The 26,178-nt window shown below is 49.3% G+C and overlaps 1 protein-coding gene across 2 annotated transcripts in view; it reads right to left on the reverse strand.

Annotated features, from left to right (window-relative positions):
* Nucleotides 1-26,178, reverse strand: part of RHOA (ras homolog family member A) — a 457,527-nt gene that overhangs the window by 47,734 nt on the left and 383,615 nt on the right. For both annotated transcript variants that reach the window (XM_069644166.1, XM_069644165.1), the window contains exon 4: nt 20,487-20,617. In XM_069644166.1, coding sequence (XP_069500267.1) covers nt 20,487-20,617 — 131 coding nt within the window. The remainder of the gene's footprint in view (nt 1-20,486; nt 20,618-26,178) is intronic.

The raw sequence follows: 26,178 nt of genomic DNA on the forward strand, positions 1-26,178 counted from the left end.
GCACCCTTCCCCAAACTATCCCTCCTTACCCACTTACTGGACCAGAGCTTTCTGCCCAAGTTATGGTACTCGGTCCCATCTTCGACATAGAAAAGGGACTGTTCCTTTTCAATTTACTATGGCAGCAGACATCTTCACCACCCCTCTCCCCAAAGGCAATTGGGCCACACTCAATATGCAAAGCCTTTCTCCAGTAAAAACAAAAAGGATTCTAATAAGCCCTATGTTGGGGGTGCATACACGGCCAGTACAAGGGCCTGCCTAGGATCGGGCTAGCCGGCCGTTGCCAACATGTACGCTCTACTTTCATTTTTCTTCTGACAGACTGATTCAAGAGGTCGAACAAATTACTGTGGTTGCAATTTAAGACCGTAAAAATTGTGTTTACTTGCCACAAGATACTAGATTTAAAGAATGTGTTCAACCCCTTTAGTGCCAAGGACGAGCTCTCTCATCCTCTGCACTACCTTTGGAGTGCCAAGGACGAGATAGCGCATCCTTTTAAGCACTAGGATCGCCCCTAATAGGGGGCAAATCATAATATATGGCATACATTACTCACCACAATCATATTTCTGATGCCTGTACCTGCTTAGATTCACTTGCTATACAAAGGCCGACATCTAGTGATAGTCACAAAATATTACAGGATTTGTTTTCTAAACTCGAAAAGGGACGTCAACTTGGCGTGTTAGTAATACTATTCCTAGTGTGATGTCTACTGTACCCATGGTCCTTCATGCGGCGAGGTCCCTTAGATTGTTTTGTTTCCAACATGAGGTTGCACGAAGTGTAGCGCAAGTACAGAGGTAATGAAGCAGAAAATAGCGGTAGAGCAAGAAACATCTATGCACCTTCGACTGCAGGAGGCGAGGAAGGATGGGTACATGTGAATATAAGCAGATACAAGCAACAGAAATACGATTATGGTTTGTAATGTATGCCTTCTGAGGCTTGTGTTTCAGCTTGGATCACATGCTATGCATAGATTAGCAAGCAGTATCTGGAGAAGGATGTGGGTTGTGAGAAGCAGCAAATAGATTCAGCACTGCTTCTCCCACCTGTGAATCGGCTTTAGAGTGTGGCAATGCAGTAATTCTGCGTAAAGGTATGAATGGAACTCCAAATAGCATATAGGGGGACATTTGCAATAAATGCTCGAGTAGCTCCTGTACCTCTAGTAGAGAGCTCCAAGAGTGAAAAGTAGGGTATTTTGGGATAGTGAATAGCACACAGCTGTATGCATTTGACTATCCATCTGTAGATTGCATTTTTAGAGATGTGATCATCTTGTCTACCAGGTGCTAAGGGAAAAAAGAACCGACCTGTTTTCCTTAGCAGTTTTATGTAGTACAAGTCTGTCCTCCTTACATCTAATGTATGGAGGCTTCTTTCAGCTGAGCAAGATTAATTTTAGGAAAAAAGTAGGTAGTTCAATGGATTGGTTGACATGGATGTCTTCCAAGGACCACCTTGCTAGATAGTAAGGTATTTGCAACAGCATGCTCTGAACTCATTTGAAGGAAGACTAGCACCTCTTGTTTTTACGATTGCTACCAGGAATTGTTTTGTTTGACTGGGCACGAGACTTGTTTTTTTTCCCTTGATGGAGAATCCAAGTTGGAACAAAAGGTTGATTTGTTCTTTGGGTGTTGTATTTGCAAATTTGAGGAGACTCCCCAGTTATTAGACAGTCGTCCAAATAAGGGTACACTGGGATCGACTCTGCACAAGTAGGTGCGCCACTGCTAGTACTTTTGTGAATACCCTTGGGGCTGAGGCTATGCCGAAAGGGAGCACCTTGAACTAGTAGTGTTCTCCTGCTATCTGGAAGCGCAGATACTTTGTGCGCTGGGAACATTGAAATATGAAAATATGCATCTAATGTTGCCATTTAATCCCCCTGTTTTAAGAGAGGAATTACCTCCTGAAGGGCCGTCATGTGAAGTTTGAAGCTTGACATGTATTCACTGGGCGCAGGTCTAGCACCAGGCGCATTGTTAGGTGTTTTTTTGGCACAAGGAATTGCGTTGAATAAATGCCCTTGTTTACTGGTTTGCTGAGAAGGATTTCTAATGAGTCTTTTTCCGGCTGGGCTTTCACCTCCTCCACTAATATGCACCTTTCCTCTGGTGTCATTTTTCTGCATCTTGAAGGGTGGTTGGATGGACTTTGCAGACGCTCTATACAGTACTCACCCGCCTTGGCGGAGAACACCCACTTGTCCGAAGTGGTACCCTCCCAATGCGTAGGTGAATTGCAAGATGTAACCTCCTACTGGAGTGGCATGGGATGGGACCTGGAGCGGGGCGTCATTGCTTGGGTGGAGTTGAGCCCTTGGCAGTGGAGGCTCTACCCCTTCTCCTAGACCACTCGTAGCCTCTTTGAAAATTGGAGGAGGACTGTCCCTCTGAGGGACCCCACAATGGCGACTGATGCCTTGAATGTAACTAGAGAAGCGATGTGGGCCCCGGCCACGGAACCTTGTGTTAAAAGACATCCTTTGGACAAAAGACTTGTTGGATACTTGTCCAAAAGATTTGGGGTGTTGTATTGTTGTATGCCACTCGTTAGGGTATCAAACGTGGCCTGCGTCTCTAGTTTGAACCCAGGCGGCCTCAGCCAGGCATGGCGCTGGATTAAAGTGCCTTTTGCTATGATTTTTCTTCCACTCTTGATGGACGATATAGGACAGGAAAGAAGGAGCTCAGAGAAGGGTCTTTTGCCATAACTGTATAACACGAGTATGCAGGGAATGCGACTTGAAACCCTCACACCACGTCGTCCGATTAAAATTTTTAAAAAAGCATTGAGTTTTGTGTCAGTGAGAAATTAAACACATTTTTCCTGGATGAGTTTCAGAAAGACTGCATTCATCTCCGAGTATTGTATAGACCAGAAATCATGAATCTGTCGAAGACCACACAGTAACATCCGTACAAAGTCAATGTGAATTGAGAAGGAAAGGAAAGCATTTAAAACCCGATTCTGCCCCACAGTCCCCCAAAGAAAATACTGGGGCTTTTGTTTTTTTTTAAATTTTATTACACTGCTGCACCAATGGCACCTGCAGGATGGCTTCATGCTCAAAGTGGCACAGAGTAGCACATGAATGTACACAAGCTATTACAAGGAAGATGTTGAGCTGCAGCTTTGTAAGTGGAGAAGCATTTAGAAAGAGCAACATGTAAAGCGTAATCTAGAATTGCTCCAATTAACAATTCTTTGAGTTGCAGAAAATACTTACTTCCTGGCCTACATTTATAGAATGCCCCAGGACATTGGGAGGGTTGCAGCACTAGAAAAGTGCTCAAAGAGCCTTTGCTTAAACAGTCTGTCCCCTAGGTTGAAGCATTATATATGAAATAGCTCTGCCCTATATTACTTTTCTGGAGCAAAAGTATTGCATTTGAGCTCATTTGAATGTCCACAACGCATTGCTCATGTTGCTCAGACTTGGGGATCTGGAAATAAACATCTAGTGATTTCTACTGGTTGGCGCTGTGGCATGTACAGCTTAGCGGACATGACTATTCTACTTTCACATTTCAGGTGATCAGGTTTTTTCCAAGTCTTTATAAACCACCATAAATGTGCTGAAATGCAGCCATGCCCGATGGCAAGTCATAACTGAGTTGGCTTGGTAAGTAAGAAATGGTCAGCTGTCTGCATGGTGAGTACCGAGGGGGAAATGGACTTTGGCTAACAGCTTGCAACTAAAATATTTTTTTTTAATTTTTTTTTTTATTTTTTTTTACACTCTGGCTAAATACTGGCCCACATTTAAAATACAAAAAGCAGGGTTCACTGAAGTGGTGCAGACTGGTCGCTTTCCCAAAAATGAACAGTGGGCAAAAAAGCATTGACAGATTTGTTCTCCCTGGCAGTGTTATGTCGAGATGATGCTCTTCTGCAACCTCTCTCACAACAACCATCAATGATGCAATCAAGATTTTGGGAGAATAAGGTAGATAAACTGCTGTGCCATTGTGATGTACAGTGTGCTTGGTTTACAGGCTTCATAACCACAACATTGATAGGGTAGAGTATCTAACATTCCATTTTGGAAAAAGGAGTAAATTGGTTAGGTTGGTTTACTTTTCTTAGGTGAACTGTTAGTACCTAAAACTCGTAAAATAAATGATAGGTTACTCACCGTAGTGACTAACATACTTTTTCTGTATGGCAAATATCCAGAAATAGAAGCCCATGACTAGCTGTGAAGCTGGAACTGCCTCCACCGCCTAACTCTCAATGAGCGAGCAGATTTCCACCAGACGAACACGTTACTTACCGTCTGATAACGTTCTTTCGACTGGATGTTCCGCCCACGTATTACTCATCTTTGACATACAATATCCAGTTTCAGCTGCTTCGGAAAACCTTTTGGCAGAGGGCGCTGTGCATTCATGCAGTCGACCCAATGTCCCTCGAGGGCTTCTGCCTCGAGGATGACATTGAAGGTATACAGCACCCATTGGTCTCAGTCCTGTTTTTCCTTTCATTAGAAATACCCGCATAAACACGGGTTTCACCATACTGAGTATGAAGGAGTGAAAGCTGAAATAGCATGGGAAATTCTACAGTGGGTAGGCTGGGAGGGCGATGAGGAATACGTGGGAGGAACAGCCAGTCAAAAGAAAGTTACCAGGGTTAAGTAAAACTTGATCAATTGGATTGTGTCCTCCCACGTATTCCTCATCTTTGATACTCCCAAAGCAGTGTTTGTTGGGTGGAGGGAGTAAGAATTTTATCAAAGTTTCCATGAACCGAATGGAAGACCACTTTTCCAAAGCTTCCATCCTGACTCAGGGAAGAATCGAGGCAGTAATGCTTTGTGAATGTGTGTATTGAAGACCACGTAGCTGCCTCACAAATGTTTTTAATAGGAACACCTCTTTGCAGGGTTGAAGAAATAGCCATGCCCCTGGTGGAAAGAACCCTCATTCTGAAATTGCTAGAATGATCCATCTTGAGGTCTGCTTGGTTACAGCCTGACCCAGTCTGTGACCTGTGTAACCTATACAAAAGTTGATCACCCAGACAAAGTTTGGACAATTTGGACAATCTAGAAATGTAGAAGCTTAGGGCTCTACATGGATCTAATCTGTGCAACCTCCTCTTCCTCGTTGCTAGGATGAGGTGGAGGATAGAAAATGAGGGGGCAAAATATTTTGTCCTACATGAAAGTTGGACATGATCCTAGCCAAAAATGAAGGTTTAACCTTCAGGTCGACGTTGTCCTTAAATTACCATAAAGGGTGGTTTAGATGATAGTGCCTGCAACTCACTCTACAGGCAGAGTTTAGTGCTACCAAAAAAATTGGCTTGAACATTAGTAACCTTAATGGACATGAATGTAAAGGTTGAAATGGTGCACACATCGGAATTTTTAACACCCAATTTCGGTCACAAACGGGATCTTGAAATGGAGATTGCAGCATATTGGTGAGTACCTTCAGAAATTGTATCACCAGTTGTATTTTAAATATAAAGTTTCTTCAGACTAGCGCTTAAAGATGGATAGCACCGCCAAAACGCCTTGAATTGTTCCAACCTGGAGCCCCAGATTGGCTAGGTACAGTAGAAAAGATTAACACCTCTGGCGTCTTGCACAATAAAGGGTCTACATTCTTGTCCCTGCACCAGCTGCAGAATTTGTTCCAATGGCAGCGCTACAAGGATTTTGTTGCTGGCCCTCTGGCTGAAAGCAAAATCTCCATTACGTCATCCAGTAGGTCCCAATCCTTGTATCAAAGCCCCTCAGAAACCATGCGTGAAGGCTGAGTGTATTTACCTCTAGATGGTGACCCCCAACCCTCCTCTCGCGAGAGATGGTCCTCTCTTTGTGGAAGACGTACTAGAGAGCAGATGGACATGTCCAGAAGGTCCGGGTACCACGTCCTGCTGGCCCAATCTGGGGGAATTAGATCATGCATTTCCCGAACTTTCCCAACCTCCTGATCATGTGAGTAATGACAGGGACTGGACGAAACGCGTACAGGAGTGGAAACTCCCAGTCCACTACGAACGCGTCTCCTAGAGCTCCTCTTAGGAGAAATTCCCTAGAATAGTACAGTTCGCACTTATGGGCGACACTAGTCGCGAACCGATCCACGAGAGGTTCCCCAAAGGATGAAGATCTCTTGAAGGACTTCCTGAGCTAGTTCCCACTTGTGCAAGACTGCTCTGCCTGATCAGAGCGTCTGCCACTGTGTTCTCCGCCCCGGCTAGGTGAACTGCCGACAGGGAGATTGCTTCTTGTATTGCCCAGAACCAGAGCTGCATTGCCTCTCTGCACAGTGGTAGTGACCCTACACCTCTTGTTGAGGTAGTATATGGCCACTGTGTTGTCCGTCATTATCAGGACATTCTTTCCCCGTACAGCACAAGTCTGGTTGCTCTCAGCTCATGTGTAATTTGGACTCCGATGGAACCCAATGACCGCTGATTGTCAGATCGTTGCCGTGGGCTCCCCACCCCGTGAGTAAGGCATCCGTCACTATGGTTATCTCTGGCCAAGGTTGCCAAAAAGTTTCTCCCTTCAGAATATTGTCCTTGCAGGTCCACCACAGAGGATCCTGTGTGACCCTGCTTGAAACCGGAAATAGGTTTGATAAGTTGCCCGAGAACTGAGCCCATTGAGTCCTGAGAGACCATTGAAGGGATCTCATTCTCAGGCGAGCCACTGACACCAGAAAAAGGCAGGATGCCATGAAGCCGAGCAACCTCAAACCTCAAAAAGGCCAGGAGATGCTGGGGACTCAAACTTGGAAACCATCTGCAGAATGTCTTGAGCCCTCACCTCGGGTGGCAAGCTCTTTCCCAAGGATGTATCCAGTACAGTTCCGATGAATTGGAACTCTTTTGCGATGGTGTAATATGGGACTTCTTGTAATTGAGGGAGAAGCCTAGTCTGCGAAGAGAGAGGCAGGCGACTGAGATGATCTAGGACTTGTTCAGGAGAACGCGCCTTGAACAGCCATTCTTCCAAGTAGGGGGTAGACATGAATCTCCCCCCTCCTGAGACTCACTGCCACCACCGCCACCAGTTTGGTGAAAACCCTCGGGCGGAGGTCAGCCCAAAAGGCAGAACTCGAAGCGGATACCCGCCAGCGGCAAACCTCTGGTATTTCCTGTGCTTGAGATGGATTGGCACATGAAAGTAAGTATCCTGAAGGTCCAATGACACCATCCAATCCTGAAGTAGACAGGCCTGAAGGTCCAATGATACCATCCAATCCTGAAGTAGACGGGCCTGAAGGATCCGAGAAAGTGTGAACATCTTGAACTTTTCCTTCCCGAGGAACTTGTTCAAGTGTCTCAAGTCCAAGATGGGTCTCAGTCCTCCGTCTTTTTCGGGTATTCGGAAATATGTAGAGTACCATCCTTTGCTCCTCTCAGCTACAGGTACCGGCTCCATTGACACTCTAGCAGGGTCAAAATTTCCTGCACAAGGAGCGGATCTGGAACCCTCAAAGAAGGGTTCTCCCGGTGGATAGTCTCTGAATGAAGGGAAGGCAGTAACCCTGGGCTATGGCTGCTAATGCCAAAGCATCTGAAGTAATATATTGCCATTCTTTCAGATGCTGAGACAGTCTGCCTCCCAATGGGGTTTCGTGACTCAAGACCTCAGAGGTTTTAAAGGTGGATGAAGCAATGGCTGTTGGTAAAGACGCCCCTGCTTGAGCGGGCTTTGCACCTCTTCCTCATCCACCATGGGGAATCTTCTTTGGCCTCTTTGACCAGCCATTCCGCTCGCTCTTCCAACTAAGCAGTAGCGAAAGGATCTACCGCTCCAGGAAGGGCCAGCAGGGTGAAAGGGCGGAGGCTGCCTAATAGCAGCACCTAAAGATTTGGCTGCTGCCTTCAAAGTCTGCAGCTTCTCAAGGCTTTAGTCAGCCTTGCTGACAAAAAGGGGAGACCCGTCAAAAGGCACGTTAAGGAGTCTAGATTGCACATTCGGTGCAAATTCAGACTTCCTTAACCACGCAAATCTGCAAATTACGGTGCTTGCCGCCATGGCTCTGCTGATGCTGTTAGCAGAATCCAGACCCGACCAAAGAGACTCACACATGGCTTCTTTGCCATCTTGAATAGCCAAGAAACTGTTCCTCCCCTTCGGGAATATGCTCGGTCACCATAGAAATACAGTACCATAGAGTGAATTAAAAACTTAGCTAAGGCACATGTGGAGTTGGCTGACTTAAGGGCCATGCTCCCCGCAGAAAATACTTTCCTTGCCCAGCCATCTACCCTTTTGTCATCCCTATCCGGTCGGATGGTTGGATAAGCTGCCTGTTTTGAGGCTGCAGTAGCTGCCTGCATGACACTTTCTGGGGTGGGGTGTTTTGATAAGTAGTTGGGGTCACTATTAGATGGGCGGTATTTTCTTGTCAAGTTCTCGTTTACTACCAGACTGGACTGCGGCGTCTCCCAATTGGCAAACAACCTTTTTTGAACTGCAATGTGGAAATGTAAAATAGGATTCTTTTGCAGTCCCTCATCAAGGATGTCGGATAGATCCTCCTGCTCAGAGGGGAGGGTAGGCCTACTCCACCCCGAGTAATCTACAATCTTAGACATCAATTGCTTATTTGATGCATCTGCATGTTCAGCAGATGGAACAAGTTACTTACCTGTAACTGTTGTTCTCCAGCATGGGTCTGGCATGGATTCACATGCTCCTGAATATTCCCAGTCAGGCCGGGAATCCTCGGTATAGAAAAAAAAATCAGTTTTGTTTCTGATCTGTCTTTCTTAGTAGTAACTACTCACTGGTCTCTGGGTCATACCGCCCCCAGCCAATGACTGCCCTCTCCCCAAGCCCCGCCTCTGGCAGCCATCCTCAGATTTGGTAGCACGTAAAGTGGCAGTATGACCAAGTGAAGAGCCGCAGGGGGGTAGGCGGGAGGGTTTGCATGTGAATCCATGCCAGACCCATGCTGGAGAACAACAGTTACAGGTAAGTAACTTGTTCCTTCTCCAGCATGGGGTCTGGCATGGATTCACATGCTCATGAATAAGAATACATATCAGTACACACATGCACAACTACGGGAGGTGGCAACAGGCTCAATATTAAGCAATACAACAACTCAACATTAAGCATCTCTTACCTCCTCAGCAGGCTCACCTTAGGCAACAGGTTGCGCAGCACTGCTTGGCCGACCCTGGACTCCTCCCTGGAGTCCCGATCGACGCAGTAGAATCTTGTGAAGGTGTGCGTCGACCTCCATGTCGCAGCCCTGCAGATGTCCAGCAGGGGCACACCAGACAGTAACGCCGTGGTAGCAGCGATCGCTCTGGTCGAATGGGCTCTCGGACGGCCGGGCAGCGGTCGGTTTGCCAACCGGTGACAGCGCATGATGCAGCCGGAGAGCCATCTGGAAATGGAAGTCTTCGAGAGAGCCTTCCCTTGATTCACAGTCCCAAAGTTCACAAACAGCTGTGATGTCTTCCGAAAACTCTTCGTGCGGTCCACGTAGAACTTCAGCGCTCTAGCTACGTCCAGCAAGTGCAGAGTCCTTTCAGCCGGCGACGAAGGAGACAGGAAGAAAACTGGCAACACCAAGGGTTTGTTGAGGTGGAAGTCCGACAGCACCTTGGGCATGAAGGAGGGGTGCGTCCTCAGCACCACCCTTGTGTCGTGAAACGTCAAGTATGGCGGTTTGCAAGATAGGGCCTGGATCTCTCCCACTCGTCGTGCGGAGGTGATGGCCACGAGAAACGCTGTCTTCCACGACAGAAACTTCAACGGTGCCGAATGCATAGGCTCAAATGGGGGCCCCCCCATGAGCCTGGTCAGCACCACGTTGAGCTCCCACGCCGGGGCAGGGGCCTTCACCGGCAGGAATGTTCGGAACAATCCTTTCATAAATTCCTTCACCAGTCGATGAGACCACAAGGACGCCCGTCCCATAGTTCTGGTGTATCGTGAGATGGCGGCCATGTATCTTGATGGAAGCATGAGCTAGCCCAGCCTTGGCCAATGACAGTAGGTACGGCATTACTTGAGGGGCCGTAATCCGCAGAGGGTTAATCTTCTGTGCACGGCACCAGACAGAGAACCTCTTCCATTTATGTCCGTAGCACTTGAGAGTTGAGGACGCCCTAGCCTTTGCAAGAACCTCTCTGCATTCGGCCGGGATGTCGTATCCTCCAAACTCTAGTGCTGCAGGAGCCAGGCCTGCAAGTTCAGCGACTCGGGTTGTGGTGAAGAATGGCTCCTCCTTCTCTGGAGAGAAGATCTGCGTCCGTCAGCAGCTTGACTGGTGTGGACGTTGACAAGTCCAGAAGGTCCGGGAACCAGATCTGTCTCGGCCACGCCGGTGCGACGAGGATCATCCTGCACCGGGACCTCTTGAGCTGGTTGATGAGCCGGAGCAGCAACGGCAGCGGAGGGAATGCATAAAGAAATAGGCCGTCCCAGGGGAACGAGAAAGCATCGCCCATGCTCCTCGGCTGGGGGAACCTGCTGGCAAACCTCCGGCACTTGGAATTCGCCGCCATCGCGCAGAGTTCGATTTGGGGTTCGCCCCATCGTCGGAAGAGTCGATCCACTTGTTCCTGGCGTAGTTCCCACTCGTGGCATGAGCGCAGCTCTCTGCTGAGTGAGTCGGCGATCGTGTTTTTTTATTCCTGCCAGATGAAGAGGCACCAGAAACATCCCTTGGGCGACGGCCCAATGCCACAGATCCTGAGCTTCCTTGGATAGGGCAGGGGATCTGGTTCCGCCCTGCTTCCGGATGTAGAACATCGTGGTGGTGTTGTCGGTGAAGATCCTCACCACCTTGCCCTGGAGGGACGGAAGAAAAGACCCGAGGGCCCAGAACACTGCGCGGAGCTCCAAGATGTTGATGTGGAGTGACTTCTCTGGTAGCCAAAGGCCTCTTGCGTGAAGATCTCCAGAGTGCGCTCTGCAACCTTCCAGGAAGGCGTCCGGGCCTGAAAGTCTGTGCCCGCCGACAGATGAGAGAGGGTACCCCACCACCGGATCGCATGACGGAACGTCTCGTTGAGAGGGATCCTGTCCTTGAAGCTGCCCCTCGACTGGACCCAGCGGGCGTCGAGGAACTCTTGTAAGGGGTGCATCCGAAGCCTGCAAAGGCGCACCAGATAAATGCAGGAGGACCTCATCCTGAGGAGGGACTTGATAGATCTTACCCTGGCCATGTCCGTGGCCAGCAGATGCTGCACCTTGCCCAGAATGGTCCTGGTCCTTTCCTCCGACGGCGAGGCCAGCCGCGCCACTGTGTCGAGCTTGGCTCCCAGAAACAGGGCGACTTGCGACGGAACCAGGTGGGATTTTGGACAGTTGATGGAGAATCCCAGGTCCGTGAGCAGCAGGACGGTCTTCGCAGTGTGCTCCACGGCGAGCTTCCTTGTCCTTGCCCGAATGAGCCAGTCGTCCAGGTAGGGGTAGACGTGGATCCCCTGCAGGCGCAGCCGAGCAGCCACCGGTGCGAGGCACTTGGTGAACACCCTGGGTGCCGACTTCAATCCGAACGGGAGGGCCTTGAACTGGTAGTGCCACCCTTGGACCACGAACCTGAGGAACTTTCGGTGTCTTTTTAGAATGGGGATGTTAAACTACGCATCCTCCAAGTACAACGACGACAGGAAATCGGCCCTCCCCCAGCTGTCCCAGCACGTGCTGGAGGGTGGCCATCCGGAACTTCTGTGCCTTGATGTACTTTTTCAGTCGTCGCAGGTCCAGGATGGGGCGCCATTCTCCTGTCTTCTTTTTAGGAGGAAGTACCTTGAGTAAACTCCGGAGCCCCGAAGCCTCCTTTGGACGAGCTCGATGGCACCCTTCTTGAGCATCGCCCTTACTTCCAACAGTAGTTGAGGGATGTGATTTTCCTTCCTGGCCACGGGTGGAACGCGAGGGCACTTTTTCTGAAACTCGAGGGCGTGCCCTTGGGCCAGGGCGTCCAGCACCCAACGGTCGGTGGAGATGGACTCCCACACGCTGACGAACCTCGCCAGCCGGCCTCCCACCGGGGTGCGTCGGTTGAATCTTCTTTGGAAGCCGCCTTGCCTCCTTGACCTCCCTGTCGACGACGGCAGGCACCACCTGACTTGCCGCGTCCCCTGTAAGCTCCCTGGGACGAAGATCTTGCCGCTTGGCGGTACGTGGAGGAGCCACTGCCGGATCCCTTGGAGGCACCTTGTCTGCCTCTGGAGCTCCGAAAGGACGGCCGTCGTTGTTGGAGCACTCCCAGTGCCCGGGCAGTCTCTGTGTCTGTCTTGATGGCCTGAAGGGACTCATCAACCGCCTTCCCAAACAGGTTGTTCCTGTCGAAGGGCATGTCCAAAACCTTGGTTTGTACGTCCTGGCGGAAATCCGTCGCCTTGAGCCATCCTCGTCGTCTCAGGCAAACGCTGTTGCCCAACTGACGGAAACTGGTGTCGGCAATGTCCGTTGCCACCGTGATGGGATGGTCCAAAGCAATCTCACCTTCCTGTAGGATTTCAAGGGCCTCAGCCCTTTTGGCGTCCGGAAGGAAGTCCAACAGCGGGGTGATTTTGAACGACAACTCCGAAGCGGGCTACGATAGCCAGGGCATTGGCCGCCTTGATGGTCGTCGTTGCGGATGAGATGACCCGTCGTCCCATCGTGTCCAGCTTCCTGCCCTCTCCGTCCAGCGGGGAGGTTGATGTCGAGGCCGATGCCCCCCCAGCTTTCTTCTTTGCTGCTGCCGAAATGACCGAATCCGGGGTAGGTTGCGCCCGAAGGCACAAGGGGGCAGCGTCGGGGACCCGGTACTACTTCTCGTACCGGTCCCTCTTGCCGGCGCCGTGGCAGGGTTCTTGAGGAGGGCGAGCCCCTCATCCCAGATGTCATCAAGAAGTGGTACGGCGAGGACAGTCTTCCTTTTAGCCTCGCGCCGTTGGTAAAGGAACCCTTCCTTCTCTTCTGGGCAGAGCTGGAAGAGCTCGGATGCCCTGGAAATCATGGCATGAAAGGATCCAATCTCGTCGGGCGGGGACGCCCGGGCAGGGGGCAACGGGGGACACATCCTGTCGTCGCCTCCGTCGTCATCTGCACCTGTCGTAGCCGTGTCCGTATCATCCCCGTGGGTAGTAGACCGGGGAGAAGGCAGAGCAGGCCGCAGAGGTAGGAGAGGTGGCGTAGGATGCGTCCTCCTCTTATGCGGTGGACTTTCCGAAGATCCTGGCTCCGGTTCCCCCGTCGGGTCTGGCTCAGGTACCTCCATCGGGGGGAGGGGCAACCTTGTCCTCATCTCCGAGCAAAAGTACTGAATCGCTGACAAAATGACCGCCGAATTGTCCTGTGGCGCCGGAAACGACGGGCGCGAGGGCTCTCGAGGAACCTCGTCGGCGACACCGTCGCTCTCGTCGTCGCCCTCGTTGGGATCCCTCCCGATGGGCTGGGCTTCTTCCACGACTTCGATGAGCTCTTCTTCAGAGGTCGTGTCCGTATCCACGATGGCCACCTGCCCCTCCCCCACCTTTTCCAACGAGGACTTCGTGGGGGTCTTCTCAATGGGCCTGAAAGATGACTCCCTCCGTGGTGGCAGGGAGACTCTGGGTCCTGAGGTCACCTCCACTGGCGTAGCCTCCACAGGCTGAGCCAGAGCCGCTGCAACATCCTCAATCGAGGTCTTAGCAGGGTGAATTAAGGCCATCGTCACCTTCTGTACGCCTGGGGCCTCACTCCCCCTCTGCCGGAATCTTCAAGATTGACCGGGGCCTCTCCAGAAGCTTCGCCGGGTTCTCGGACTTCCTCTTACCCGAGCCACACCGTTGGCTCGTGGTTGATGGCGCCAGGGAGGATGCGCCCTGGCTGGCAGCCAAGGAGCCCGACCGTTCGGTGCTCCTTGTGCCCCCGGACTCGCGGTGCTTGGCCTTTTGTTGGGCCCCTGTCGCCAGGGCGACCTCACAGCACTTAGAAGACCGCTCTGACTTTTTTCTTCTTCTCGCCCGACGGGCTCTTCCCTTCCAGCCAGTTGGCGAGACGGAGGTGGCGATCCTTCATGGTCCTTCACCGTGTGCGTCTTGTCCTCATGGAGACAGTAGAGGCATAACGAATGCTCGTCCTCCTTGAAAACATTCTGAAGCTGGCATCCAGGGCAGGTCCTGAACAGCTTCCCGGGTGTCGAGCTTTCTTTCTCCTGGGCAATGTCCGGGGTAGGCCTCGGAACTTCTGGAATCCTCCAAAAGCGTAACTCGACGAAATCTTCACCCTTTAGGGGCATAGACAACTCTGAAACGGCTCCCCGTTAATCGGATGTAGAAACGGTGGAGCTTGAGGCTCTATTTAACTGAAAAATGAGAACAATCTCCTGAAAAAAGCATGAAAACGCAGCAAAAGCTCGAGAGCTACAGCACGAGGACTCCCAACACTTGAATGTGCCGTAAGAATCCAAGGGTGGCTGCCAGAGGCGGGGCTTAGGGAGAGGGCAGTCATTGGCTGGGGGCAGTATGACCCAGAGACCAGTGATTGGTTACTACTAAGAAAGACAGATCAGAAACGAAACTGATACTGATTTTATTTTTCTATACCGAGGATTCCCGGCCTGACGACGGGGAATATTCATGAGCATGTGAATCCATGCCAGACCCCTGCTGGAGAATCAGGTTTATCAAATTGTAGCTCTGGTGAAGTGTCCACTTCGCTGGCTGTTTGTAAGTATTCATAAAGATCTTTTAGCATGGACTCTTCCGATAGAAAGCGATACTGGAACCCAAATGGTGCATCGTTATCCGACGGCTCATTGTCCTCAGAGGTTAGTGACTTAAAATAATTCTTTCTAGGTAAAGTAACATGTTTCATCTGGTAGGGGCATCAAATGTTTCAAAAATGTTTAACCTGCTGCTCGAGGAGACGTCCATATTTTCAATGAAGTAGTTTGACTTTGATGGCTGATGGCGCAGCTGGCGTCGGTGAACCTTTGACTTGCGGCTCGAAGGATCCTACAATGATTTCTCATTGGGTTGAAGCATAGTCTTGTCTTCGTCCCGGGCTCGAAGGTGCACAGGATTTGGCTAGAGTCCTTTCTTTACCGGCTTTTTAAGGCGCGGTAGGAGCTTGGCTTGTTGAGGGGTTTTGTTTTTCAAATATTTTCAACATTTGAAATCAGAATGCTTTCCATTCGGACACGATATAGCTCTCAGAGTAGAGTCTGACAGAAGTCGAAGTAGGCGCCTCATGGTGCCGCTTCGATGGCAAGAGTGGTGGTAGCCACCCCTCGAGCTGGAACATTCTATCTTCTTCCTTCGATGAGTTGCGTCTCGCATCACCCGAAGAAGGTTTCTTCGATGGGGTAGTCGACTGGGATTTCATAGGGTTTCTACCTAGCGCCAATTCGCCCTTTCACTCCTTCAGTGCTTTTCCGGTCATCAATTGGCATTTCGAGCAGGCCGAGGTCTTGTGCTCCACATCAAGACAACATGAGCAAATATCGATGCAGATTGGTTATTGACATCTTGGAACACGTCCCGACACTTTTTAAACCAGGTCTTTGGGGTTGTTGGTGTCGAAGATGAAGACATTTTTGATATTCGTGAAACTATTGAAACATGCCGTAGTTCTCGAAGCGCAAGCTTACTCGGAAAAAACTGAACTGAACCCAACGGGCGGGGCGCATGCTATTTATACCTTCAATGACATCCTCCAGACAGGAGCCCTCGAGGGACATCGAGTAAACTGCACCGGCGCACAGCGCCCTCTGCCGAAACAAATTCTGAAGCAGCTCAAACTGGATAGTGTATATCTAAGATGAGGAATACGTGGGAGGACACAGTCCATTCAAAGAATTGCTGTCCCAATCTGTGGGAGGAGCGGAGGAAAGAGGTAATTGAGATATTGGCAGACGGAAGCCCAAGGAAACTACAGAGGATCCAGGGGTCCGCAAACCTTGCCTGCCAGGAATGGATGTGAACGGCAAGCCTGCCCCTCCCACCACCCACACCGGAGACTTGTGGATCTGGATGGCACAGAAGAGGGACTGGAAAAACCCTTTGTGAGAACATTTGTGCTGCTTACACCTATGCTGGCAAGGAGACCTATAGGGCAGTCTAGAGCGTCGCTCCTGAAAGCCCCTGAAGCCACAAAGGTTCAACCTCTGTCAGAGGATTGGTGACTTTGGATATAGGCCTTGGGCGCAAATTTTGTCAAGATTGACAAGGACTTAGCTGTTAGCGAGCTATTTTTCTTTTTGTCGTTCCTCGTCTGTGGTTGGGTGAAACAAGTCCCCCCCCCTCTTCCCCTCAAATGGCAGGTCGAGAATGCGCTCCTGCACATCAGGGTTAAACTTGGTCGCCTTAAGCCAAGCTGTTCTCATATCGATGGCGACACAGATATCTCTGCCCGCAGTGTCGAAGTGAAGCACGGTGGACTCCAAGATATCATGGGCCACTATTTTCACCTCTGTCAACCCTGCCCTGAATTGTGCCTTACTAGGAGTGGGGAGCTCTGGGAGGAAGTCCACTATCTCCATTCAATGTTTTTGGTTCACTGCTGCCAACATGGCATCCGTGTTGGCACAGCGCAGGTTGAGCGTGGCATTAGAGTATATCTTTTTGCCATATCACTCCAACAGCAATTCCTCCTTCCCCAGGAGGGCTAACGTGGGAGCAGATTAAGAAGCCTGCGGTTTAGAGTAAATGAGGTTGGGGGTGCACCAATAGTATGAGTGAGTCCCCTTGCACCTGCCTATACTTGGTATCAAGGCGCTTATTCGTAAGTTGCGTGGAATACAGCTTTACCCAGTCCTTTTTGGCCAGTGATTCTACATCCTTTTGTAGAGGGATACCACTTCTTGTGGACGGGCGGATGGTCAACACCTCAGCTAAGAAACCTGCCTCAGCTTCTCAATTTGTGGCTGCGTGATACCCAAGTACTCAGCCACACTTGCCAGCTTATTGTGTAAAGCCTTAGCCGAGGAGGGAGTATCCTAATCCTCCTCCTCGACTGTGTCACCTGCTGTGCTGCATGTCGGGAGCTGCTGGCGGTGTGCTGGGCGCAGACAGCTGTGGCGTGCGGATAGGCAGTACTGGGGACTTATGCTCGGGGCAGAGCCACCATGACTCGTGCAAGTGTGTGAACCAGGGCCTGAACGAACGGGGGTCTGTACCACGGTCGGCGCTTGAGATGGTACAGGAAGGAGCATGTCCTTGATGACCCCTTGAGGAGGGTGCCCATCTGAGGCGATTTCATGAGGGTAATGAACTTTTCGAAGAACCTATCCTTGCATGCTGGCCAAGTGCTTGGCTGCGTAGGAGCCGGGCGCTGTGGCTACTGTTCTCTTGCCAGTCCTTGCTGCAGTAAGCTGGGGTCTGTATACCACCCTGTGCCGATGTTGGGCATGACGTGGACCAGGTAACAGGCGTTGTCCATTCCCATCGACACACGTTCCCATGCCTGCTCTCGATTGAGGAGACTCCGGGTGCACCGCCATCTTGTCTTATGCCCCGCACTATGTGCCTGCTGCCTGTCTAGCTGGGTCCAGTTTCTACCTGCACGCTTAAGACGGTAAGGCTCGGACCTTCCCTGCACCTCAGAGTGCCTCGGCCATTACGCCCGTAGTGCTACTGGTGCGTATACGTGCCCCATCGGGAGTGAGCCTGGTGTTAGAGCAGAGCCCCTCAGGGAGAACCACGGTACTAGAACCTTGCGGCCCCTCAGCGGTGGGACCGGGAGTATCCTGGGATCCCTCAGTCTGTTGGCCGGTAGCTCCGAACCTCGGTCCCCTTGCAGGTCTTAGGACCTGGAAGGCCCCTCCCACTTCAACACTTCCCCGGAAGGAGTCTCCTTTGTGGGGTGCAGAGGAGAACAGGGCACCTACCTTGGGTCTGGTCGTCCTCCTCACGTAAGTCTTGATGTCTTCTGGTGGTGATCTTTCGCACAGCTCCCTTCACCTGGCTAAATGGTTCTTCAGTGAGTGCAGGGTCCATGCGTTGCACACAGAACAGCCGCCCCAGCCGTGGTAGGGGGCAAGGCACGAGAGGCAGAGGGTGTGGGGATCTGACATGGGAAGGAGCCCTCACGGGCCAGGCACCTGCTGAAACCCACCGTTGACATGTGCTGGGGAGGAGCGTGGCACCAGAGGACAGAATCTTATTTCTGATAATTGCTATGAAGAAAGAAGGGAAAAGAAAATATCCAGCGAAAGAGCGTGTGGAATTGCAAGGCCAGAGGCCCAACTCAGGAGCGCTGGTGAAAGCGGCCTGTTCACGTTGATGGGGAAAAGAGTGGTGTCGGTTGGCAGAGTCAGTGGAGCGCATGCTCCCAGGACTGCGCCCTGCATGCATCTAAATTTAAAGGGGAAGACACATTGATTCTGGTGAAAAAAGTTCAGTTTCTTGTCCCTAGCGAGGGACGCCCATGCAGTACGGAGGAAAGGGGAGTAAAGAATAGTACAAGTTAGTATTTTACAACTTGACCAAGCACACAAGACACCAGATGTTGGAATCAAAAGAGTTACGGAGCCAGTAGAAACAAGCACCATACACAATGTATTCATAAGAGCACCTGGAGACTGCCCTTGGGTGGTAGCGGTGCATGGTATAAAACATAACATAAGCAGAGAAGCTGTATATGCAGTGTTTCTAATCTGGAAAATCAGTCAAGTCTGTTATGTGCACACATTTAAAAAAGATTCAATGGACTCATGTCCACTCATCCCATAATTCATTTAGCCAAGGAGAGTTGACAATGCAATACATGCTCCTGGTAGATCACAGGTTGAGTGTTCTAAAGTATGGCTCAACTGATGCCGGAATGCTTTGGTGCCAGAGAATGGTGTACCAGAATGCATTGTGTACCATGTCTGGGCAGCCACTATGACTTACACACACCCACCCTCCTCCCTGCTGAATGACCAGGGGACACGCAATGACAAAATAGTTATGCACAACCCCGTTAGATATGCATCATATTTCTGGGTTTAGTGGGAATGTGTTGGTGAAAAGTCTTCTGTTCTAAAGTCACTCTCAAATATGCCCCCAACAAGCAGGTGCTCCACTAACAGACACTGAAGCCAAAGCGCTCCCCAATGTTGGACAATAACAGATTGGAAAGACAAATGTATTCCTGGGATTTGCACTGAAAGCACTAACACAACTGCAGAGTAGAATTTCTGTTCACCTCCTCTGCTTGTGCTTCTGGATGAGTGGAAGGTGGTTTCTGGCAGGAGCAGAATCTGTTTCAAGAGATTTGTGCACAGCCATCTACTTTGTAAACATTCATTTGGCACGTCATAGACATCACAAAAAAGACTAACTGGGGCCCATCCACATCTGCAACTTTTGCAGCATGAGCTTTCAGCCATTCTGGTTTAAACACAATTCAATCCAGAGGTAGGTATGGCTTTTAAATTAATTGCAGCATGCTCCATCTGCTGCATCAGGCACCAGAGAAATATTTGGAGGGATGTCGCTAGTCCTTCACATAATTTCTTCGGTGCTATTAGGCAATATACATGGCCAAAAGAAGCACAAAGTCTAACGGAACAGAATACGGTTGCAAACCAGTTTTGACTTCAGTACAGCGTCAGAACTGGGACCCTTTCACCAGAAGGGCTTAGAATAGCAATAGGATGCCTTAGACAGCCCTCCTATAAAACAGACTAAGTGGGTCACTAATACATTGCACAGGAGTTGGACTCTTAAATGGGCATCAAGTCAAGTTTGAATAAAAAGTGAGACCCTCCTCTTAAGAGAGCCAACGGAGAAAAAAAAAAGAAGGTTGACCTACCTACACATGTAGCTGGGATCCAATCCAGAACTAGTTGCATATTTGAACAAGCGCGCCAAGAAGGAACATACTTTCTAAACTTACTATTCCCAGTTGAATTCTTTGCGAGGGAGAAGGAAACCGTAAAAATGGCAATTGTAAACACCATGGCTCAGGGTGAGACAGGACTCAAACACTGAATTAAAAAAATATGGCTGTGTCCCGGAATAGGCAATTCATACTGAAAACAAAACACAACCCATAGAATCCAATTACCTCGAATGCTGCCTATTAGCAACAATGCTTGAAGAAAAGACAAAGGTTCACATGATGTACTGTCACATCAATCAAACCGTACATTTTCAAAATATCACTTACTAGGACTCATGGTTTCGCGTGATTAATTGGGCCCTAGTAGAGAAGAACACTTGACACACCATATGTTTAACTTTCTAAACCATCTCATCACATGTTCCTAAGAGCATAACTAAAGGTTGGCAAGACAGCAGACATTTACTAGACAAGCTGAAATGAAAAATCACCCACACAAAGAATAGCTACAGTAAAGGAGTTTTCATCCAAGTTAAATATACAAAAGAATGACCAGGAAGTAAAAGCTACACATTGGAGGGAAATAAAAGAATAGATTTCATGAAAAGCCACAAGAACACGCACAAAGCCAAAAATACACATAGGCGTTTGAATTTGCCCCAATGGCCCCAAAGCCAGTCCACTAAAATAGCCATTCATAGTGAAAATGCAGAATTCAAAATTAACTTGCCTGCTTCATCTTTGCCAGTTCTCGGCGCGTGTGTTCATCATTCCGCAGGTCCTTCTTGTTTCCAACAAGGATGATGGGTACATTTGGGCAGAAGTGCTTCACCTCTGGGGTCCACTTCTCTGGGATGTTTTCTATAGGAGAACAAAAAAATGCATCAGTTTATCGCTAATGCTCAGATCACAAAAGAGCTGAATATTCGGTAAAACTCAAGAAAAGATTAAAAAGAACATGTGTGGTGCTAAGAAACCCACCGACTGCAGACTAAGACCCCCCCTCTAGCTTGCCTAGCTTCCAATAGATGAGGACCTCCACTAGCGGCCAAAAAGGCTTGCATGACAAATCCCAATCAAAACGGACCTTGGGGTTCAGTGCTGGTGAAATACAAGTTTGACCAATTCATTTGCAGTGAAAATACCCATTTCCACAACAGCCCTCTAGGACATTTTGATGTGTAGAATGATTTGGTTTAGCAGACATGAAAAGTTACGGATCACGGTCACAATTGTACATCTATGGTTAAAATCAACCAAAGCCCTAATTTCAATGCAGGCCTCAATCGGCACTCACCACAAACTAATGCCAAGTGATAATGGACTTCAGGCGAGTATAAAATTTGTGTGCTGTTTGTATGTGGAGAACTGAGGGGGCAAGTGATGAGGCCTGGCTAGTTGCCTGCCTGCAACTTGAATTGGTTACCCCCCGTTTGAAGGATGCCATATTCGACCAGTTTCCGATTGACCAAATCGGAAACCTACTTCGAAGGCCCTGTTCTTGTGCTTTCAAAAGATGTTGCAGCTTATTTTATAATGTTATAATCAATGGAATCAGGAGATATTCATTTAAAATCTGTGCATAATTCTTATTACCATTTAGCCCTATTAATTGGAAAACAAATCTTCAAATGCAATAACATAATCGAGTTGAGCCATCACATTGCCTTCTGTCAGGGCCAAAACAATGTGTAAAGCAGCTGCCTTAGAAATCCAACTACCACTTTAACATTTAAACTAGAGGCCATGGATTAAAAGGAAAGAAACAATTCTAGTGGGGTAATGTGTGGCCATGAATAATCAGGAATAAGGAATAAGGAAAACCTAACTGTATATAAAACCGTTCTAAAAGCACTTGGAACAAAGAATATTGTTTCTAAATAACTTAAGGTTAATTATATTGTACAGCTCTGGGTGCATGTATAATACACACTGGGCACCAGAGTACTGTTTCACTAATAAATCACCAAATCAATAAAATTACAAAGTTACTCACTGTAGTGACTACCTTACTCCTAAGTCCATAGTCCCCTTCCGTCCATACTTGTGGGGAGATTCCATCCATTGGGACAGGACCATTTTTAAAGCCTCAAAAAAATGTACTTTTTCTTTTTCTTTTTTTTACGCGGGTCACCACACGTGACCACAGCCCCACCTTTCTGAGCTCTGCCGTGCGCATCCCCCTTCAGTCCTTTATCGCCAGGACCATTTAGCAACAATAGAGGATACTTAGAGGGGATGGAGGGCAGGCGTATGGAGGAAAGGAGACTATGGACTAGGAGTAAGGTAGTCATTATAGTGAGTAACTTTATCATACTTCTATGTCCCGTCTCCTTTCCTCCATACTTGTGGGAGATTCCCAAGCACTGACCAAAAGGAAGACCGGGTGGATGGAAATTCCCTCATTGAAATAAATTCGTAAGAACTGCCTGGCCAAATTGGGCATCAGCCCGGGTGCTCAGGTCAAGACCATGTCAGCAAGAAGCTGAAGGGGAAGCCCATATAGCAGCCTTGGCTATGGACTCAAGGGACTTATTTTTGGAAGGCAACAGCAGCCGCTTTGCCACGGACCAAATGTGCATGTACGCCCTTTGGGGGCTGAGGCCTTGAATTTTGTAGGCATCAGAAATACATGAAGCTATCCAACGAGAGACTGATGCTTTCGAGGCTGGTTTCCCTTTTGGGTCAAGAGTTGTGAAGAACTTTTAAGATCACTTGTTCTGATGAGGTAAAACTTCAGAGCTCGTCAGACGTCTAGATTGTGTAAAACCCTCTCAGCATCGGAGACCGGGTTCGGAAAGAAAACCGTTAAAGATATTGACTGCTTTAAGTGGAATTCAGAAACAACTTTGGGAAGGAAAGAAGGAAGAGTGCGAAGCACAAGCTTATCCTTGTGGAAAGTTAGGAATGCATGTTCGACAGCTTGAAGCTCACTTATTCGTCTTGCAGAGGTTACCGCAATCAAAAAAAGGCCACATTCCAAGAAAAGTACTTGAGCTCGCTAGAGGCCATAGGCTCAAAAGGCTAAGGGCATAAGGTGGTGAGGACCACATTCAGATCCCATTTTGGATGAGGGGCCCAAACCGCCGGAAAAAGTTGAAGACCTGCAAACTGTCTCTTGATGACTGGGTTTGCCAGTGAAAAAGAGCAACTGCCTAGACAGATAAGCCACAATGGCGTATGTCCAGCATGTTAAAACATGGATACCAGAGGCTGCAAGGTCTGATACAAAAGACAGGACACAGTCAGTAGAAGCCTGCCAGCGATTAAGCGGTTTAGCTAGACACCAATGACAAACCTCCATTTGCTCCTGTAGTGAGCCCTCGTAGAATGCTTACGTGCCACTTGAATTATGCCCATGTTATCCTCAGAGAGGTTGAACTGCACTAATGATCGTAACTCTGGTACCAGGGCGCCAAGCTGAAGGATTGTGGGGAGGGGTGCCACAAATGGCGATGCTCTCGTGAAGGTCAGCAATCTGCGGCAACCCGATAGGGGAGCACACTGACAGGTGCAGCAGCTCTGAAAACCAGAACCTGGCTGGCCACCAAGGAGCTATAAGTAGGAGAGTGCAGTTGGAAGCGCTCCAGAGTTTCAAGAGCGACCGAAGAATCAGCAGCAAAGAAGGGAAGGCTTAAGCCTTCATGTTGTCCCAAGGGATCTCGCGAGCATCCCCCAAGCAAGACACACAGACCATCCCTGGAAGCATAAAGAGGAAGTTACCTGTTCGTTGAGATATCACACTTGCTGAGGGAGTCCGCAGCCACATTGATGTGACCCAGACTTTGCACTGCCTGAAGCCAGACATTGTGTTGTATGGCCCAAATCCAAATTTGGATAGCTAGATCCACCAGAGGAGAAGATCGGATGCCCTACTGCTTATTGATGTAGAACATCGCTACCAAATTGTTGGTGCAAATTCGAACCACAATGTTGGCGATAGAGGGTTGAAAAGCCTTGAATGGCAGAAAAACTGCCAGGAGCTCTAGGTAATTGATATGGGACCGCCTGTCCTGGGGCATCCACAAATCGTACACCTCGAGGTGACGCAGTGTCGCTCCCGAACCTCGAAGGGAGGAGTCTGTAGTAACCATCACTTGTGGGCACGGCTCCTGAAAGGAGGTCACTACATGAAAGGTTGCTGGTGGGCGAACACCATTGAAGATCCGCCGTCATGGAGGATGGAACTGGAATCATCTTTCGAGTCCAGATCTGAATGAGACCAACAGCTCCGAAGAGCAAGCCGAGTGCGCCTAATCTTCAGTCGTGTGTGAGGTGGAGCCAACACACAAGAGGCCATAAGGCCAAGGAGTCTCTGGAACCACCAGGCCGGCATGTGGGAGGACTGCAGGAAGAGCAGACAAGTGGTTGAAAGGTCTGCAATCCTGTCCTCCATCAGGAACACACTGGTACTGACCGTATCCCAACAGAAACTTCCAGTTCACAGACAGCCCGAGATGGAACAGGAGCTGGAGGAGTGACTGAAGATTGGCCTGTGGGCAAGGACTGCGCAGGAGCAAAGTATGGATATACATGTAGGCATCAGAAATACATGAAGCTATCCAACGAGAGACTGATGCTTTCGAGGCTGGTTTCCCTTTTGGGTCAAGAGTTGTGAAGAACTTTTAAGATCACTTGTTCTGATGAGGTAAAACTTCAGAGCTCGTCAGACGTCTAGATTGTGTAAAACCCTCTCAGCATCGGAGAACGGGTTCGGAAAGAAAACCGTTAAAGATATTGACTGCTTTAAGTGGAATTCAGAAACAACTTTGGGAAGGAAAGAAGGAAGAGTGCGAAGCACAAGCTTATCCTTGTGGAAAGTTAGGAATGCATGTTCGACAGCTTGAAGCTCACTTATTCGTCTTGCAGAGGTTACCGCAATCAAAAAAAGGCCACATTCCAAGAAAAGTACTTGAGCTCGCTAGAGGCCATAGGCTCAAAAGGCTAAGGGCATAAGGTGGTGAGGACCACATTCAGATCCCATTTTGGATGAGGGGCCCAAACCGCCGGAAAAAGTTGAAGACCTGCAAACTGTCTCTTGATGACTGGGTTTGCCAGTGAAAAAGAGCAACTGCCTAGACAGATAAGCCACAATGGCGTATGTCCAGCATGTTAAAACATGGATACCAGAGGCTGCAAGGTCTGATACAAAAGACAGGACACAGTCAGTAGAAGCCTGCCAGCGATTAAGCGGTTTAGCTAGACACCAATGACAAACCTCCATTTGCTCCTGTAGTGAGCCCTCGTAGAATGCTTACGTGCCACTTGAATTATGCCCATGTTATCCTCAGAGAGGTTGAACTGCACTAATGATCGTAACTCTGGTACCAGGGCGCCAAGCTGAAGGATTGTGGGGAGGGGTGCCACAAATGGCGATGCTCTCGTGAAGGTCAGCAATCTGCGGCAACCCGATAGGGGAGCACACTGACAGGTGCAGCAGCTCTGAAAACCAGAACCTGGCTGGCCACCAAGGAGCTATAAGTAGGAGAGTGCAGTTGGAAGCGCTCCAGAGTTTCAAGAGCGACCGAAGAATCAGCAGCAAAGAAGGGAAGGCTTAAGCCTTCATGTTGTCCCAAGGGATCTCGCGAGCATCCCCCAAGCAAGACACACAGACCATCCCTGGAAGCATAAAGAGGAAGTTACCTGTTCGTTGAGATATCACACTTGCTGAGGGAGTCCGCAGCCACATTGATGTGACCCAGACTTTGCACTGCCTGAAGCCAGACATTGTGTTGTATGGCCCAAATCCAAATTTGGATAGCTAGATCCACCAGAGGAGAAGATCGGATGCCCTACTGCTTATTGATGTAGAACATCGCTACCAAATTGTTGGTGCAAATTCGAACCACAATGTTGGCGATAGAGGGTTGAAAAGCCTTGAATGGCAGAAAAACTGCCAGGAGCTCTAGGTAATTGATATGGGACCGCCTGTCCTGGGGCATCCACAAATCGTACACCTCGAGGTGACGCAGTGTCGCTCCCGAACCTCGAAGGGAGGAGTCTGTAGTAACCATCACTTGTGGGCACGGCTCCTGAAAGGAGGTCACTACATGAAAGGTTGCTGGTGGGCGAACACCATTGAAGATCCGCCGTCATGGAGGATGGAACTGGAATCATCTTTCGAGTCCAGATCTGAATGAGACCAACAGCTCCGAAGAGCAAGCCGAGTGCGCCTAATCTTCAGTCGTGTGTGAGGTGGAGCCAACACACAAGAGGCCATAAGGCCAAGGAGTCTCTGGAACCACCAGGCCGGCATGTGGGAGGACTGCAGGAAGAGCAGACAAGTGGTTGAAAGGTCTGCAATCCTGTCCTCCATCAGGAACACACTGGTACTGACCGTATCCCAACAGAAACTTCCAGTTCACAGACAGCCCGAGATGGAACAGGAGCTGGAGGAGTGACTGAAGATTGGCCTGTGGGCA

The sequence above is a fragment of the Ambystoma mexicanum genome, chromosome 2p (genome assembly GCF_040938575.1).
Source record: "Ambystoma mexicanum isolate Mex_15411 chromosome 2p, UKY_AmexF1_1, whole genome shotgun sequence".
Taxonomy (NCBI): domain Eukaryota; kingdom Metazoa; phylum Chordata; class Amphibia; order Caudata; family Ambystomatidae; genus Ambystoma; species Ambystoma mexicanum.